General features: G+C 44.5%; 1 protein-coding gene across 11 annotated transcripts in view; it reads left to right on the top strand.

Moving 5' to 3' along the window:
- SPAG9 (sperm associated antigen 9) overlaps window positions 1–17,710 on the top strand; it is a 128,585-nt gene extending 110,875 nt beyond the window's left edge. For 10 of the 11 annotated variants that reach the window (XM_089537487.1, XM_089537468.1, XM_089537457.1 and 7 more), the window contains 2 exons: window positions 12,407–12,553; window positions 14,096–17,710. In XM_089537487.1, coding sequence (XP_089393613.1) covers window positions 12,407–12,553; window positions 14,096–14,211 — 263 coding nt within the window. In that variant the 3' untranslated portion in view covers window positions 14,212–17,710. Of the gene's footprint in view, window positions 1–10,114; window positions 10,309–12,406; window positions 12,554–14,095 lie in introns of those variants that run through there. The other variant, XR_016282287.1, reaches the window with a different exon arrangement.
- The last annotated feature ends 755 nt before the right edge of the window (window positions 17,711–18,465 follow it).

The raw sequence follows: 18,465 nt of genomic DNA, 5'->3' as shown, positions 1-18,465 counted from the left end.
CAGGACAAATTGGTCAGACAATCATGTTTCATGTTCTGCTGTTTAGCCTCAGCGCAGTTCCTTGAGTGTTTGCAAAGGTGATGGCTGTTGTGGTGCCTTTTCTTTGGTAGCAAGGTTTTGTCCTTTACCCATTGTCACCTCCTCCAGAAGCCTGTTGATACAGCATATATGGACAATATTGACTCTTTTGGATAGACTGGGACTTTGCCTCAAAGAAAGTCTTTAGCCACCATATCTAATTTGGTTCATTTGGGCAATCCTAGACTCCACGGCCCAGGCCATTTCCCAGCAGACAGGGTCATAACCTCCTGTATTCTGGGTTAGCTCCTCCCAATTTGCTCCTGTAGGCAGGGACAATAGAACAAAGACCTGCCCCCTATATAAGGAGGAGCTAGACCCCCTAGGGCTCTAAGGGATTGCTTCAAATCCCATTCAGATATCCTTTAGAGCCCTGAGGGGATTTGCCACAAAATAAGAACACAATTACCTCTTACCTTGTCTAGATAGTTACAATTTAAATAAGAATGCCTGCTGGTGGACTTGCCATTCAACTGGTCCCTGGCTTTGTAGACCTATTGTGACATGGTCTATCATGCATGTGATGAATTGGGCTCAAGGCCATAAAGGTTCATGCTGCCAATCAAACTGATTTAAAATTTAGGTTTGTTTTCCTTTGACAGATCTTTTTGTGGAGAAAATACTCCCCTCGAAATTAGATACCAAAGGGTTATCCTTGCCAAGCCCTCTGTTACCATTTCATGATCCTTAATCAGCAGTTCATTCAGCTGGGAGACCCCTCAGCCTTCCTCTAGGTTGATGATAGTCTGCTACATGGAGTTGGGCGATTTTTTAAGCCTCTAGACAAGTTCATCCTCAGATGAAATCAGATTTAATTCTGACAACAGGCCCTGTTAATACAGAGTGCATCCACGCTTCTGCATGGGCTCACCAATGTCTGCAAGATAGAGGTTAATCCAGTGTCTCCCTTGTCTAACCATGGAATTAGTCTTATTTTACACAGGTGCACAGATGTTCCAGTAAAGAACTGCACATTGTTCTGAAATATTAGTTGGTGGTCAGACATTAACATTCCTCTTTCAGAGTGGTAAGTCTTCATTGCTACAAGTTAAATCACCTTAATATCGCCTTCACTGCAATAACCAGTTGACAAGGTAATCAGTGATAGGTGGAAGCTGGCATAGGACCAGATTGGATCAGGTTCTATTCTGATAGATCATATAATCCACCTTTTAGACAAGTTCTCATCGACTGCTTCAGGTTTCAGTGGCTGACCTGCTACAGTTCCTCAAAGATGGCATTAAAAAGGGACTCAGACCCAACATGGTTAGGAGGTAGGTGTCTGCCATCACATTGGTTCTGCTCCATGAGAGAGCGGCTAGAATGGCAGCCCATCCTCACATTAAGAGGCTGTTGAGGGGAGTTTCCAACAGGGTCCAGCCCACCAGACATCATTTTCCAACTTGGGACTTGCACACGGTCTTAAAGGCGCTGACGCTTGGGCCATTCGAGCCCCTTTGGGAGGCCTCCCTCAAACACCTCTCCCTCAAGGTCATCTTCCTCACAGCCATTACCTCCGCCAGACGGGTGTCAGAGCTGGGGGCCCTGTTGGTACATAAAGACTTGTGTATTTTTAGGCCAGACTTAGTGTGCCTTCGTCCAGACCCTACCTTCGTGCTAAAGGTCAACTCAGCCTTTCACGTGTCACAGGACATTCTCCTGCCTTCATTCTGCCCCAGTCCTAAGAAGGACTTGGAAAAGACCTGGCACACACTGGATGTGCACAGAGCCCTCAAAATCTACATCAAGAAGTCTTCAACCTTCAGGTCATTCGAGGCGTTGTTCATTTCCTTTCACCCGGGCTCTTTGGGGCATAAGGTATCGGTCTCGACTCTGAGTAGGTGGATCAGGTCTTGTATTGAAGAGAGCTACCGAATTCTTGATCTCACTCCACCTGAGGGGGTGATGGCACACTCAACCAGGAGTGCATCGACCTCTGAGGCCCTGACCACTAGCACCTCCCTGTCAGAAATTTGCAGGGTAGCCACATGGAAGTCACCTTCGACCTTCATTACAAACTGGATGTGTCTCAGTCTGCTGAGGCATCATTTGGAAGGAGGGTCCTCCAACAGATTGTGTCGGGGGCCACAGTCTCCTAGCAGCACTTCCCTTTCAGTTCGAGAGGGCTTTTGTAAATCCCAGAATACAGGAGGTTATGACCCTGTCTGCTTGGAAAACGAACTTTGGTACTTACCCGTGATACGTTCATTTCCAGCAGACGAAGGTCCTAACATCCTGCCCACCCGGGTGCTGCCTGTGGCCTCCAACCCTGCCTGTTGATGGACCTGCCTTGTTCTTATTGCTGGCTTGGTTTTTCTGAGTTCTTGTTTGTTCTTTGACTAGTTTTTCTGAGGTGTTCTAGTTAACCCTTAGCTGATGTTAATAAAGTTCAGTTCCTTGAATTTACCTTACTACTTGCTTGGCTTGTTATTGACTGAGGCCCAGCAGGGCTAGCTCATATCTATATAGGGGGCCGGTCTTTGTTCTATTGTCCCTGCCTACAGGAGCAAATTGGGAGGAGCTAACCCAGAATACAGGAGGTTACGACCCTCGTCTGCTGGAAATGAACATTTCACGGGTAAGTACCAATGTTCGTTTTTCCTACCCCTCAACTGTTACAACAATCTATGCAAGTCAGTACGAAGTTGCTTTAGGTACTGACATCTCAGGGCTCTATAGGTTCAAGTCACTGTATGCATCCTTTCCAGGCTTGGTTCATCGCTTCATTTGATCTGCTTCAGAACTCTCAGAAAAAGTGGCTTACACTACCAACGGTGGTATGGAAATCTCTACACTGGTGGTTGAATTCCTCCAATGTCCAGATTGGCATGTCTTTCTCTATCCCAAAACCTCAGGCTCTTGTCACAACAGATGTGTTGGTGTCGGGATGGGATGTCCATCTAGGCAATCTCATTGTGAGAAGTCTTTGGTCTTCAGAAGAACAGAGCCTTCACATAAATGCTCTGAACTGCTGCTGTAGAAAAGGCGTTTCTTTCCTTCAAAACTCTATTGAGAGGCAATATAGTGCAAATGTTGACCAACAACTTCTTCTTCGTGGTCTCTGCGAATCACACAAATGGGTTATTTCTGCGCATGCGCAGCAAACTCGGAAACTTCTAGAATCTCCAGGCAGAAAGTCATGTAACTTTCTGCAGCCTTGTCATGCCCAGCCTGGAAGATGGCTTGGAGGACTCAGAGGATGAGCTAGAGCCTCTGGGATCTGAACCTATAACGGAGGAGCCAGAGCCCCAGGGGCTTGAACCTGTAATGGAGGAGCCAGAGGCTGGCCCTAGTTCTGCTGGAGCAGAGTCTGTGGCCCCTCCAGAGGTTCAGCAGTCAAGTTTGCCTGGTGCCGAGGCTGTGGACATGGAGGAGGATCTGGGCAGTGTGCCTACCTTCAATGAGCGTCGAGCAGAAAGAGAGGGCCTTCGAAGATCTCGGAGGCTTTATCAGAAGCGTCTTCGCAATCAGGCACAGCTGAAGGCCAGCTCCTTGCCTTTATAAACACCTGGAGCATGTGTGGTTCTTTGCCAGTGGATATCTGACTCTTTTAGAGGAAAGACTCTGTCTCTGGCTCCTTGGCTTCTTGTCTTGAATACCCGGAAACCTTGACCTTGGACTGCTTCATCGACCTGCCTATCTGTTGCCCTGAACCTCGGACTGTCTGACAATTCTCTTGGTAATCCCTTTTGGTAAAGCTACTGCATCTCTCTAGGACTGACTTTGCTGTGCTGGGAGAGGGTTGTTTGTTTGGGAACTAGCTGCCTTATCAGCCTTTGGCTGCTTTCCCGGACAAGCCTCTTGCAACTTTTTGGCGGTAGCCCCTCCCATCCGTATATAAGACCCCTACCGGTCCGCCCTCTTTCAGTTCCTTCATTCCGCCGCGTTTGCAGCTCGAGGAACTTCGCTTCACTTACTGAATCTCTCACTGGCTATTGAAACAGGACTGGACCTTTGACCATTCTCTGGATTACGATTTGGACTTGACTTAACCGGTAACGGCTACCCAAGATATGGCTTCATTTAAACAGTGCACCAAGTGCGGGGTCAAAATCCCCATGTCTGACGGGCACGATAGATGTGTCCTCTGCCTTGGAGAGGAGCACATCCCTGGGGCTTGCAGGCACTGTAAGGCCATGACGGCCGAAGCACTAAAAATAGGGACCAGAAACTTAAGGCGTCCCTATATGAAAAAGCCTTTCGCCCCGGCACGACGGCTCAGGAGTCGGCTGCCCAATCTACAGTCACTGACCCAAAGGCTAAGCCGGATAAGGCTTCAAAGAGGGCTCATGGAGACAAGCAGAAGTCCTCCAAGTCCTCTAAGGACCACCGTGAGGCTAGAAGGGCCAAATCAGCTTCTCCTCCGCCCAAATCCAGGCGCAAGGGGCCCCCAAGTACCATATCGGTTCCCCCGCCTGAATCTCACACCGCGGCTACTCCCATTCCGGAGATCACTGCTTCATCGGCCCCGCCACCTCTGGAACCACGGGTCCTCATCTCCTCCCACCTGTCAGTACATGACAAGGAATTGGAGATTGTTAACTTGGGAGACTCCTCAGAATCTGAGGGAGAGATCCCGGATTCGGACGCTCCCCCCTCACCGCAGAGACAGAGACGTCCATCTCCATCACCATCCCGTCCATCGAAGCGGGGACAGCCATCCAGATCACCGTCCCGACGCAGACGGGTTGATGCTTCTCCTCAAAGGAGAGATAGAGCAGCTTTGGGGACGGAAGCAGATGAGGCCCTCGTTGGTGGCCACCCACAGTGTTCTCCTCTGGATGGAGACCATTCGGAGCGTGACCTCTTCAATACATACCCTGATCTAGTCTATGACCACCATTCGGGTCAATATCTCCTTCCAGTGGATGTCGATTATCTCCGCCGTACGACTTCAGATCCTTCCAGAGTGAGGCTTCACTCTCCACAGCACAGGCCCATTGAGCTGGATACTGAAGACCCATCCAGACGCCGCTCCCGTAGCAGAGACCCTTCTCCTGCCAGCCGCAGAGGCAGTCCTACCAGCCGCAGGGCCAGTAGATCACCTTCAGGTTCACGTTCCTGCTCCGCGTCCCCTTACCATCAGTTGGACGCCGATCAACCTCTTTCCTTTGGTGAGCCGGATGCACCTTCTCCGACGGATGACGTCCGTTCCTTTTCGGATAGAGTAATTAGGATGGCTGATGCTCTTAAGTTAGAGGTCGCCCACCCTGAAGAGGTGGCACTCGATCCAGTAGAGCGTAGAATCCATGGCTGCGCCCCAGCGCCTCCCTCCCTGGCATTTTTACCTTCTTTGGAAAAGATTGCTAAAAGATCTTGGGACACTCCTGCGACTATTGCCTCCACGTCTAGGAAGATTGAAAATTTATATAGAGTTACACCATCTGGGCCCACTTGGCTATTTAACCACCCGAAGCCGAATTCAGCTATCGTAGAGGGTTCTCAGACCTCCTTCTCAGCTCGGCCCTCATCTTCCCCTATAGATAAAGAAAGCAGGAAGATAGATGGTTTGGCGAAGAAATTTTATGCCTCCGCTGCGTTGGACATTAAAATAGCTAATTACGCGGCATGTATGGGGGCATATGTCCAACTCTTGATGGAAAAGATGGACCCTGTCATTGCCGAACTCCCTGATGACAAGAGGAGACTTATGACCGCCATCAGGAACGAAATCCACCAGGTGGGAGGCCAACAAATCATTTCTGCGCGCCATTCCACAGACTGCGCCTCAAAGATCCTTTCCGGGTCGGTGGCCCTCCGCAGGTATGCCTGGCTGCGCTCTTCGGATCTCAATCCTCAGGCAAAATCCACCATTGAAGATATGCCGTTTGACAACTCCGGCTTATTTAACAAGGAGACTGATGAGAAGTTAAGCTTCAAATATAGAATGAAAACCGCCGCCAAGAAACATGGCATGTCGGCTCCTCCATCTAGACCACCTCGACAGAGATACACTGGCCAACGCTCGTGGTTCCATCATGGTCAACAGCGTTACAATCAACCGGACCGTCAATTTCAGTCCCAAGACACCCCTCAACAGGGCAGGCCATCAAGATCCCCGTCTTCTCAACAGGATCGACGGCAGCCATCTCAGGGCCGCTACCAACAGGGCTATAAAAAGAAGGATACCAGAGGCAAGAAACGCTTTTGAAGTTTCTCAGCGCACTTCGTCACCGCTGTAAACACTCTATGGCCCTTCCTTAACAACTGGGCCTCTATTACTTCAGACTCTTGGGCCCTTAACATCGTTCGATGGGGTTATGCCCTTGAGTTTTCTGAGCTCCCTACCACCGGAGCTGTCATTTCTACTACCCCCTCGGACACCCTTCTCGACGAAGTGCGCTCCCTGTTAGATAAAGGAGCTATCGAGCCTGTCCACCCATCACGGGCTCGGTCATGCTTTTTCTCTAAGTACTTTATAGTCCCGAAAAAGCCTGAAGGCCTTAGACCCATCTTGGACTTACGTGCCTTAAACTCCTTCATAGTATACAAACATTTCAGGATGATAACTCTCGCTTCTATTCTGCCACTTTTGCAGAAGGACGCCTGGTTCGCCACCTTGGACCTGAAGGACGCCTACTTCCACATTGGCATTCGAGAAGATCACCGCAGATTCCTCGCCTTCGCCGTCGGCCAGGAACTCTTTCAATACAAGGTCCTTCCATTCGGCCTCTCGTCTGCTCCAAGGGTCTTCACGAAGTGCATGGCCCCTGTCGTCGCTTACCTACGTCAGAGGGGGATTGCAGTCTTCCCATATCTGGACGACTGGCTGTTCACGGCACCGTCAAGACAAACCCTTCAACACCAGGTGGACTTTGCACAAGACCTGTTAAAGTCATTGGGAATTTGCATCAATCTGGAAAAGTCACATCTAACTCCATCCAGACGGATCGACTTCATAGGCACGCTACTGAACTCACAAGCTGCCAAGGCTTACCTTCCACCGTCCAGATTCCTGGCTTTATCTCGGGCAATTCGAGACTGCCTCCATTCCAGACATCTACCAGCCCGTGTGGTACAAGTCGCATTGGGGCATTTGGCTTCAACAACCTTTGTAACGCCATGGGCAAGACTGCGTCTGAGACCGGTACAGTCTTGGTTCCTTTCCGTCTTCGATCCCGTACGGGACCGACCCGACAAGACGCTCACTATCCCGAGAAAAGTCCAAGTCTCATTACGTTGGTGGCTCCAGCCAGACAACGTCTGCTCAGGCATGCCTTTTGCCCCACCTCAACCAGACATAACTCTAACAACAGATGCGTCTCTCCAAGGTTGGGGAGCCCATATATTAGGACTCACAGTCAAAGACAAATGGTCCCACGAAGACTCAAACCTCCACATCAATGCTCTGGAGATGTTAGCAGTGGAAAAGGCTCTCAAAGCATTCCAGAGCTTGCTCTCCAACAAAGTGGTTCTCCTCCTGACAGACAACACAACGACCATGTACTACCTCAACAAACAGGGGGGTACGAGGTCGAAGACTCTTTTGGACATCACACTCAGAATATGGAGCTGGTGTATACAACACAAAATACTGCTTCAGTGTGTTCACCTCCCAGGAGACGAAAACGATCTGGCAGACCAGCTAAGCAGGTCCCGGTCGACATGCCACGAGTGGATGTTACACCCGGAGGTAACTGCCACTCTCTTTCAACGATGGGGCACCCCGATAGTAGATCTGTTTGCTTCACCCGACAATGCCCAACTGCGAACCTATTGCTCACGGGTTCGTGCAGCCGGCTCCCTGGGGAACGCCTTCCAATTTCAATGGACAAACGGTCTTCTGTACCTGTTTCCCCCTTTCCCGCTAATCACCAGAGTGTTGGCAAAGATGTCGACGGATTCCACGGATGCCATTCTGATCACCCCATGGTGGCCCAGACAACCCTGGTTCGCCCCCTTGTTGCAACGAGCCCAGGACCATCTCCGACTAGACTACAGACCAGACTTGCTCTCGCTTCACGGCGGACAGGTTCACCATCCCGTGATGGAATCCCTTCACTTGGTGGCATGGAGGATTCAGTCCTGAGATCACTGCCATCCGGAGTGCGGGACATCATTAGAGCAGCACAAAGACCTTCTACTCAGAGGTCTTATGCCTATAAATGGAATAGGTTCCTCACTTTTCTACGAACCAGTGATGTCTCACCGTCTAATGTCTCCATTCCAGTAGTCCTGGACTTTCTTATGTCATTAAACACCGCAGGCCTCTCGTTGAGCTCCATAAAGTCTTATTTGTCTGCTATTTCATCACATTACTCATTGCAGGACAGACCATCCTTGTTTAGAGACCCCCTCATAAAAAGGTTCCTCAGAGGACTCAACAACTTACATCCACCTGTTACAGATCCTTCCCCACAATGGAGCCTGGATACCGTTTTGGTAATTCTGATGTCCAGACCATTCGAACCTCTAGCTACCACAGATCTGAGACTCCTAACATGGAAGACAGCCTTCCTGGTAGCGATAACGTCAGCCCGTCGGGCCGGTGAACTGTGTGCTCTCAGGATGGACCAGCCCTTCCTACGTTTTCACAAAGACAAGGTTGTTCTCCGGACGGACATCTCATTCTTGCCAAAGGTGGTGTCTGCCTTCCACGTTAACCAGGACATTGTTTTGCCAACCTTAGCACCTAGCCCGTCCACGGACTCAGAGCGACGGCTTCACTCTCTGGATGTTCGCAGGGCACTGGCGTTCTACCTAGACAGAACGGCTGCCACCAGACGGTCGGAGAGACTTTTTGTATGCTACTCCAAGACCAAGAAGGGGCTGCCGGTTTCACCGCAGAGGTTTTCTAAGTGGATTGCCAGTACCATTCACCTCTGCTATGAACTGGCAAAGAAGCCCCTACCAGGACGGGTTAGAGCCCATGTAACTAGGGCGGTAGCAGCATCCTCGGTCTTTTTAGCTGGGATTCCGCTCGAGGATGTGTGTAAGGCTGCTGTTTGGTCACAACCAATGACATTCATTAAGCACTATAGGCTGGACGCCAGGGCCAGACAAGATGCAGCCTTTGGGAGGGCAGTGTTACTTTCTGCCATACATTGACTATTTACACAGTAAATAAATAACACAGTTGTTTGGTTTACATACTTTATTCTTGTTTGACTTTTCATGATTGACACTCCCTCCTCCTCTGACTATAGCTCGCTAGTCTAACCCATTTGTGTGATTCGCAGAGACCACGAAGAAGAAGGACAGGTTGCTCACCTGTAACTGTGTTTCTTCGAGTGGTCATCTGCGAATTCACACAAACCCGCCCATCCGTCCCCTCAGTGTCTGCTCATTTATAACGCTTGTTGCCGCGCTGTATGCGGCTCATTCGGAACTGAAAGAGGGCGGACCGGTAGGGGTCTTATATACGGATGGGAGGGGCTACCGCCAAAAAGTTGCAAGAGGCTGCAGAAAGTTACATGACTTTCTGCCTGGAGATTCTAGAAGTTTCCGAGTTTGCTGCGCATGCGCAGAAATAACCCATTTGTGTGAATTCGCAGATGACCACTCGAAGAAACACAGTTACAGGTGAGCAACCTGTCCATAATGATCATGTATTACCTAAACAAGCAAGATGGTACCAGATCTCGTACCCTCCTTCTCCTCAGTTTGACTCTGGGACTGGTGCATTCAGAGAGACATCTTCATTTTCACTGTCCATCTTCCTGGAGAAGAAAACTGCCTTGCAGATGCTCTCAGTTGAAACCTGAATTCAAGCCACAGGTGGAGGCTCTATCCTGTGGTGCTGAAGCCCATTTTTCAGCAATGGGGTGTTCCCAACCAGAGCTTCTTGCTTTGCTCAGTGTGCAAATTTCTGTTCCAGGGTACATCAGGGCAGGTCACAAGGAAATGTTTTCCTATTCAGTTGATACTACCTTGTCTGTTTGCCTCCGCTCCATTCCCTCTTCTGACCAGAGTTGTTGCTAAACTCCGTTGGGACCAGGTAAGGTGCATCCTGATCGCCCCATGATGGCAAAGACAGCCATGGTTCATGCATCTTCTTCATCTGTCCCAAAGAGAGTATTTTTTGGTTGCCACACAGACCAGATCTTCTGACCATGTATGATGGCTGGATCAGACACCCCAATCTTGATACTCCACTTGTTAGCATGGAAGATCCTGCCCTAGATGCGCTATCGGTTGCAGTGAGAGAGCGTATCAGTGCTGCTCATTAACCTTCGACCAGACAGTTGTACAACACAAGTGGAAGAACTTTGCTGACTTTCTACTTCCATGGTCAGTTGATGAAGCTGAAGCTACTCTTACATGTGTGTTGGAATTTCTACTTTCTTTGTTGAATTGAGGCCTCTCTTTCTCTTTGATTCATTGTTATTTGGTTACCATTTCAGCATGTTTTGAGTTTCTTGGTAAACCTTTTGTGTTTTACACATTCTTTGCTTAACAAGTTTTTAAAAGGATACAAACACCTTCATTCTCTGGTGTTGGACCCAACACCCAAGTGGGCTTTGCGCTTGGCCAGCTTAGCAGCAGACCCTTCAAATCGATAGCAACATGTGATCTATGACTGATGTCATGGAAGACTATCTTTCTTGTTGCCATTGTAACTGCTAGGAGCTGGCAAACTTTGTGCCTTGTAGGTAGATGTCCCATACCTTCAGTTTCACCCAGACAGAGTTTTTGTTGAGATCTGGCATCATCTTCTTGTTGAAGTTGGTGTCATTCTTTCATTTTAACCAAGACATTGTTCTATCTTCTTTGTTTCAAAACCCCACTTCAGGCTGTGAGAGGTGTTGGCATCGCCTCAGTGTACAGAGGGCTTTGGCTTTTTATGTGGACAGGACTGAAGCTTTGAAGAAAGGGACTGCCTGTCTCCTTGCAACACTTTTTGAAGTGGGTGGCCTTGACTATCTGGTTGTCCTATGAACTGACTTGAAAGGACCTTCCAATTTGGGTTTGAGCCCACTTCATCAGGGTGGTTGCTGCCTCCCATGCTTTCCTGGCTGGTGTTTCAATCAAAGACATTTGCTGTGCAGTTACCAAGTCCCAGCTTATGACTTCTATTTCACATTATAGAGTGGATGTGAGGTCTTGAGCTGATAACATATTTAGGAAAGCTGTACTTCATTCCTTCACTGATTGTACTGTTTAAAAGTTTTCTCTGTACTGTATGGCTGAATACTATACCTTTGCATCCAGTCTTATTTCCTATACTGTTGAATGCTGCCTTTTTACTGTTTTGTTGTGTGCCTTCAATTCCAGCCTTATTTAAGTACTATATTTTACTGTTTCAGGGATGCTCCCTTCCTTTGAAACCATTTGATTCTGTCACTCTTGTATGACATATTGAAGCAGAGGGCTGTTGTGCTTATGCTTGTTGATGCATACATGTTTTCACTAAAGTTTCATTGTTTGCACCAACACTCCTACATCGGTATCCTATGGAGTTGGCGGATTTTGGCAGGATCCCTTTTTATAGGGCTGGCAGAGGTGGGCGGATCTACTGCCAAAACTCTTTAGAATGCTTTAGAACGCTCTGAAAGAGACACTGCGCAGGTGCAGAATAACCCATTTGTGTGAGTTCACAGATAACCACTTGAAGAACTACAGTTAAAGGAATACAACCTGTCCACCCAATCTGTGGGCCTATATTACATCATACCATAGGAAGACAGATGTTGCCATTCCTGTGTTTCTTTCCAGTTTATTTAGTTGTTTTCTGTGTTCTAGGCTGGGGCTCTGTATCCTGTGTTAGCCACATGGGAGTTACCAAGTGAGAGGCAGCTCCTGTGCTAAATATTTAAACTTGTCCTTAGTTCTGTACTTGCTTTGTTATTTCACTACCTATTTCCAGTGGAATAGAGTCCTTTGTAATTTTTGCAGTAGCTCATGCTTCAAGGCATATAATCTCTTTTAAAAGATGATGATAATTTTACAAGCACAGTTAGGAGATTTTCACCAATAAAATCAAACACCCTAGCAGAAAAATAACCAAGAATTTTGCAGCACCTTAAAGTCTTGACAAGTTTTGCTTGGCATAAGCTTTCCTGGACAGTGGCCTTGTTGTATCTGAAGAAGTGGGCTGTAGTATAAACTGTGCTTATGCAAAATAACATTTCTTATTCTTTAAGGTGTCTCAAGACTGTTCTTGATGCAGTAGACTAACATAATTGCCCATCAGGGAACTCCAGTAGTGAGGACGAGACGTTTTAAATTTTTCAGTCTGTTGTATTGTAAGGAGATGTTAATTCTGTGGGAATATTAAGTATGCTTGTGTTCTTTGTTTTGCAAGCATCTATTTAATCACTTTGGGAGATGCATTCCCCCCCCCCCCCAAATAAAATGCAATCCTTTTTATCTTCTTTCTCTCATCTAGGTCAGGTGATCTGTCCCCAGACAGGAGGAGGCCCAGAACTGTCCAGTGATAAAGCTACCCTTTCTGCCCAAGAATCACACAGCCAGGTTCCTTTAAAATCTATGTTGGTGATAAGCGGAGGAGAAGGGTACATTGATTTCAGGATGGGTAGGTATCTTAAAGTACCTAAATAGTCCTGCTTATTAGATTAGTAAAACTACTGAAAAGTAGTATGGTTTATGATTTTTTTTCTTCTTGGATGGCAAATTGATTTGAGGTTTCCTTAAATTTTCTTTACCTATATTTTTGTATTTGATCATGTTATGGAAAACTGGTCCTGGGTCAGTGCCTTCTAGACTGACTAAACAATCAAAAACAATCGTTTGTCTGTCTGAAGGGAGAAAGGTCTGCCCTAGCCCAGTGTTATCAACAAGAATTGAGTTTTACTTTCATCTACTCTCTGCAGTCTTAGAATGCAACTACAGTTGCCCCTCCTAATGCACGGAACTGAGATCCACTCCCTTGAATATAGGTGGTGGCGTGACTCCGCTATTTGCAATGGTGAGTGTACTCAGTGCACACAACCTTGCCATGTGCACAGGGGCGCGCTCCATTCAAGCCTATGGGGCTTGATTAAGTGTGAGACTCTGTTTTTGCAGGGGGGTTCCGGAATGGATCCCCTGCGAAAACAGAGGTCCAACTGTGATTTACTTTATTTTCATGCAACTTCACAATAGGCTGTTGGAAACCAAGCTGATCTTATTGGTAGAGGCCTGCCTTATGTATTGCTTTGTTGTCCCCTAGGTTCTGTTGCCTAATGAAGCTAGAGCAGGCATATGCAGGATGGTTCCTTGTATTAGAATCCCTCACCATGGTCATTTTGTTTGGGCTTTATGTGAATTGTAGTTGTACGGAAGGTTGCCTTTCTCTATTTTAGAGTGAGGCAGAGCTGAAGATCATAAAGTGGTTTTATTTCATCTGTGAAGTCAGAGGTGGTCTTTTCTTGTGAATTGTTACCTGTTCTTTAACTATATCATTGCAGGAAAGGAGGGAAGCAGAAAGTAACAGATTCTAAGAATGTGAGCTTTTATAAAAATATTTATCCTGCAATTCAATATATTTTGAGAATTTAATATTTTCTTGAACTGCAGGAGTAGGTGACAGTTATTTCATTTGTTTTACATATGTATTAAAATATTTATATATATATATATTCATTCTCAGAACTGGGACTATATCTGAAGGTCTCAGAGTGGCTTGCCATAAAATTATTTTAAAATAATAAGTAATTACAACAATTCTGTACTAAATATTTTGTCAATTAAAAAACAGATATTTTATATCTGGTTTAAAGAGTTTTAAATAGTGCAACCATAAAATACCCACAGCCTGGGTAAAATAATTCAGGCCCAAAGACTTTAATAAAAATCCAAGTTCTAACTTGGCTCTGCAATTATCCCATTGTTGGCGCCAGTTGGCACCAACTTCAACTAGAGTGCCACTGAAGAGAAGGCTCTCTCCCATGTTGTTCCACAATGTGTTTCTCCTACTGGTGGGACACAGAGCAGACCCTCCTCTAAACCTCACTTCTCAAGTAGGCATATATAGTTCCTGTTAATCTCAAAATTTTAATAGGGAATTGCACTCCTCCATCATAATTTCTTCTAGTATGTCAACCTGCTCATCTCCATTATTCTGTCTTGCATCCAGGTGATGAAGTTGGTGAATCGGAACTCCTGGGAGAGGCACTGCCACTAGAGCCTTCTGTAGCCAAAGCTGAGAGAAGCCATCTGATAGTGTGGCAAGTTATGTGTGGCAGTGAATGAGCCCCCTGGAAAGCAGCTTGAGACAGCAAATGCCTTTGCATGTCTTTGGATTTTGTTTTATTTTTGTGGATCCCATTTCACTGCATAAAGTTTTTGCTTTGCCATTTTACTTTATATCACAACCTCTCAAACCTTAACAATATGGAAATTAACTTCTGCTGTTTTACTGCATCAGTGTTACATAGCAAGAACAAAGCAGTTTCCCTAAACAGAGATATATTGTACTTACTCTTTCAAATGTAGGTTCCTGTAGTCCTCTCTGCAGTCTATAATAGAATTTGTTTCCTTCCACTTGTACCACAATTTGAGGTTAAAATTTAGAACAAACATTTTGAATTCATCGCCACAACAATTATTGAGTAAAACAGCAAAGTTGTTTCCAGAATAGCATTTTTTAAATATCGGATGAATTATATTCACATTATATTCTGTGTATTTAGTGAGGGCTAAAATAAGTTGCAGGTCTTTATTTTTTCATTTCTAAATCCTACCAGTCTTGTTTTCTTTGGTATACTGAATGTCCTTTGTTCATATCAAGATCCCTGAGATGGAGAGAAGAAGATTCAGAAATACACTGATGATAAGTTTTCATATTGCTAATAGCACTAAAATGAGAAATAATGTCCTTAAAAATGACACTTGTGGTATTTTGTGGGAGAAATAATTCTCCATTTTCCTTACTTGAGAATTCTTGGAAATATTCTGATTAATTCCAAATGACATTCTTAGAATTATGCAGTCTTCTCTTACAGGCCTTGAGCAGAACATAGGTTACGTTTGCACACCTACTACCTTGGATCTTAACTGGTCATTCATGGCACTTGATGTAGAGGGACTCAAAGAGGGAACAAAGTAGCTGAGCACTGTAACTTTAGAAGCCAACAGTGAAGGGAAACAATCCTTAGTTAACTCTTTTAAAAATATATTTCATAGCCCATTTACTTAGTGAAAATGTGAGAGATTTTTCTTCCGTGGACGAGTTGCAGGTCGCAAGCATTCAGGTAATCACTGACATTAATGGGACAGCACCACTATATGAGGTCTGGGAGTCTCTATTTCATGAGAAAACATGAAATAACACCAAAAACACTAATTCTGTCTCCTCACTATAAACTTTGGGTTGAGTGTCATCCTTTGCTCCTGAATACCCAGTTGATGGCAAACAAAGTTGAATGCTATATTTTTAATTCTTCAAAAGGTGTATCAGCTTCCCAGTCTTTTATTTCTTGGAAACTATGGATTAAAATCATAACATTTGGGTGTTGCCCACCAAGACAGTTGGTCTATTCCCATTACATGGGAGCGGATAATATTTAAATGACAGAACAGCAAAATTTCAAAGCAGTTTCAAATGACAACTTAAAAAACACTAGAAACCATATTGAAAAACTGCCTAAAAATTTTTATGCAATAGGAGCAGTTTGAAATCTGTCAAGAAAACATGTATTTATATATATTATATATATAATATACATACTACTTTTTTTAAATCATGTTGAGCTGAAGTCTATTGTGTAAATATTTATTTAGGCAGCTTTTTAAAAAATGAATGAGCATCTTAACCTGAAAATCAGTCAAATTCAATTCAGAACTATTCATTATAGATTTATATATATAAATACTTTTTAAGCATCATATTTTGTACAAAACTGATAGGTTCTGATAACTGTGTATTTAAACCATGAGCTATGTGGCTAAATTATTGAATGTTTAATTCTTGGACAGTAGATTCTTTCCCTTCAATAGGTTAAAAGTGATAACTGATCACAGGTTTTTTTTACAAAAAATATTCAACTTATTTAACTATATTAGAAAACCTAAGAAAATGAACTGTCATCTAAAACAGTATGGAAGGTCCAAAGAAGCTTGGGGTTTTAAACAAATCATTGTTGTTCAAATTGTGCCCCAGGCATGTGCACATACAAAAGGCTCCAGTATGGGAGAATACATGTGTCAAAGAAAGATTATTCTGTAATGCCCTCCACGAATTCTGTGAGCTGTATGTGCCCTCTGATAATATTGGGTATCCAAGTAAAATGCCTGCTATCTCTTCACAGATGAATGAGCCCATCACCTTTGTTGTCTTTTCTGGGCTCCATAAATTGATAGTTTTTATTTTTAATTGGAATATTTTCTCCTGATCTTTCTTGGGTGGTTGAATTACCACATTCGTTTTCTTGGGAAAAGATAGAAAAATGTTTTTTTTTATTTATTTTAAAAACAGTGAGTAAACTATTTCTCTGAAGTGCTTCACTGCTGTCAGACAACAGATGCGTCTGGATAGCATGTTTAATGACTTGCCAGATGTATTGAGTAAATTGCCATTCTGTTTTCATTGAATCAATTGCTGTTCACAGCAAAAAAAGACAAGAGTTCAACAGAGACTATTACATGTGCAAAGAAGGGACTGACATACATTCACCTGTCCCTCTTCATTTTTAAATGTATCCCTGTCCTAAGAGTAGCAGATTTAGAAGATGGGTGTCATCACCATTCACTAAAATGTATGCACTCCCTGTTCAGAGCACTTTTAATGGTAGATGATAAAGCTCACTAAATCTCATGCATCAAACGATTGCCTAAAAAAAAAATCTGTTTTGAGAATGTCTTATGTATCATGTACTCATAGTTCTAAAATCAGGAGTGGGAATGAATCTCTTGATATTTAACAGCTTTTGTTAATAGTTTGAGAGACCATTTCAAGCACAAAAAATATGCAGCACATGATTTGTCTGGGTAAATGTGTCTTGCATGGAAAAAGGTAAAATGAAGTTTATATATCCTGCCATATTGTTCATTTCTTGTAAGGTCTTCCTTCGTTTGGATCAGTTAGAGCTGGCAGAGTGTAGACACTTTATCATAGGCTGCCTTAGTAACTAAGAAATGTTTTATAATCTTCTAATATTGCTAACTGTTCTAAAGAACATGGTGTCCTGAAGAAAATGTTTAATTGAGTATTTATTTCCATGTGAGTATTACGAAAGTTACCAAAGGATTGATACTGACTTGGCACTCTTGCAGTTGACCCTGTGTGTACAGGATCATGTAAAGATCCTTAGTTTGTAAAAATGACAGAGTGAAAAACACAGTTCTTTGTGGATGCTGACTTCATTTTCCTAACAGGGTTATGCCATATTGTAACAAACCTATATTGCACCTCAAAAACATTTTTTCTGTACACTAGATAGTTTTCTTTTCTCTAACAATTTCATTACTGCACACTTCTTAATATTTTAAACATGTTTTAAAACATTTTATGGTCATTAATTTTTTGAAAATGTTGTCTAGACACTTTATGCTGAATTTTACTTGCCTCTGTAACCTTGAGATGGATACTGCAGCATTAAACTTGCTGTCTGTTTAAAACTTGAGGCTTCTTTTCTGTGAGCCAGAAAGCTCATATAGCAGTGAAGTTATTTCAGTATTTATTATTGAATCCTTGGGGATTCAGAATGTAACTTTGTACATGAAATATATATAAATATGTATATGAAATGCACACTTGTTTTGGTGTCTTTTTTTACTTTCCTGTTGTGAAAATAGATTGTAGTTATGTGTTGAAAATAGCCTTCCTGCTAAACCAATGCAAGGCTTGCTACATATGAGTTTTTGTAATGTGTCACATACTCAGCAATTTCCATTTTGTGTAGTTTAGGAGATGTGGGCAATCTCCTTACTTAGGCGGGTTACAAACCGCCAAAAAATACGTATGGAATACGTATTAGGGTTAGGAAGGGGTGGTGCTTCCGCACCCCCCTAACCCTAGTACATATTCCATACGTACAACATGGTGGCGCCCCTTCCACATGGGGGCCGCCATGTTTACGTATAGGACGCTGTGCGTCCGCACGTGTCACGGCGTCTATGACGTCGCGAGTCCGCCCCTGGCGCCTCGTGATGTCATAGAGGCGCCGCTTAAAGAAGCTCCATTTTGGAGCTTCTTTTTTGCTCCGCAAGGGAGTCGCGCGGTGTTGCTGCGGCGGCTCCCTTACGGAGCAAACGGCGGCGGTGGCAGACCACCTCAAAGCAGCGGTCTATAACCCGCCTAAGTCAAACTGGACATATGTGAAATCATCATAACATTAATGTGTGAAAAGAAAGATAAAGCATCAGTCATTTCTAAATACTGGTGAAATATGTAAGGTCCATGTGCATGAATGAAAAAGGATTCATGTCATTATTTGATGCTCTGTATTCTGTGTTGTGTCTTTTGCATTTGGTCTCCTACCACATACCTTTCCTCACCATGATCTC

The sequence above is a fragment of the Sceloporus occidentalis genome, unplaced genomic scaffold, assembly GCF_023333645.1.
Source record: "Sceloporus occidentalis isolate IW3139 unplaced genomic scaffold, rSceOcc1.0.p SCAF_1, whole genome shotgun sequence".
NCBI lineage: Eukaryota > Metazoa > Chordata > Lepidosauria > Squamata > Phrynosomatidae > Sceloporus > Sceloporus occidentalis.
The sequence above is the reverse complement of the archived record's forward strand: the minus strand, read 5'-3'. Positions and strand labels throughout refer to the sequence as shown.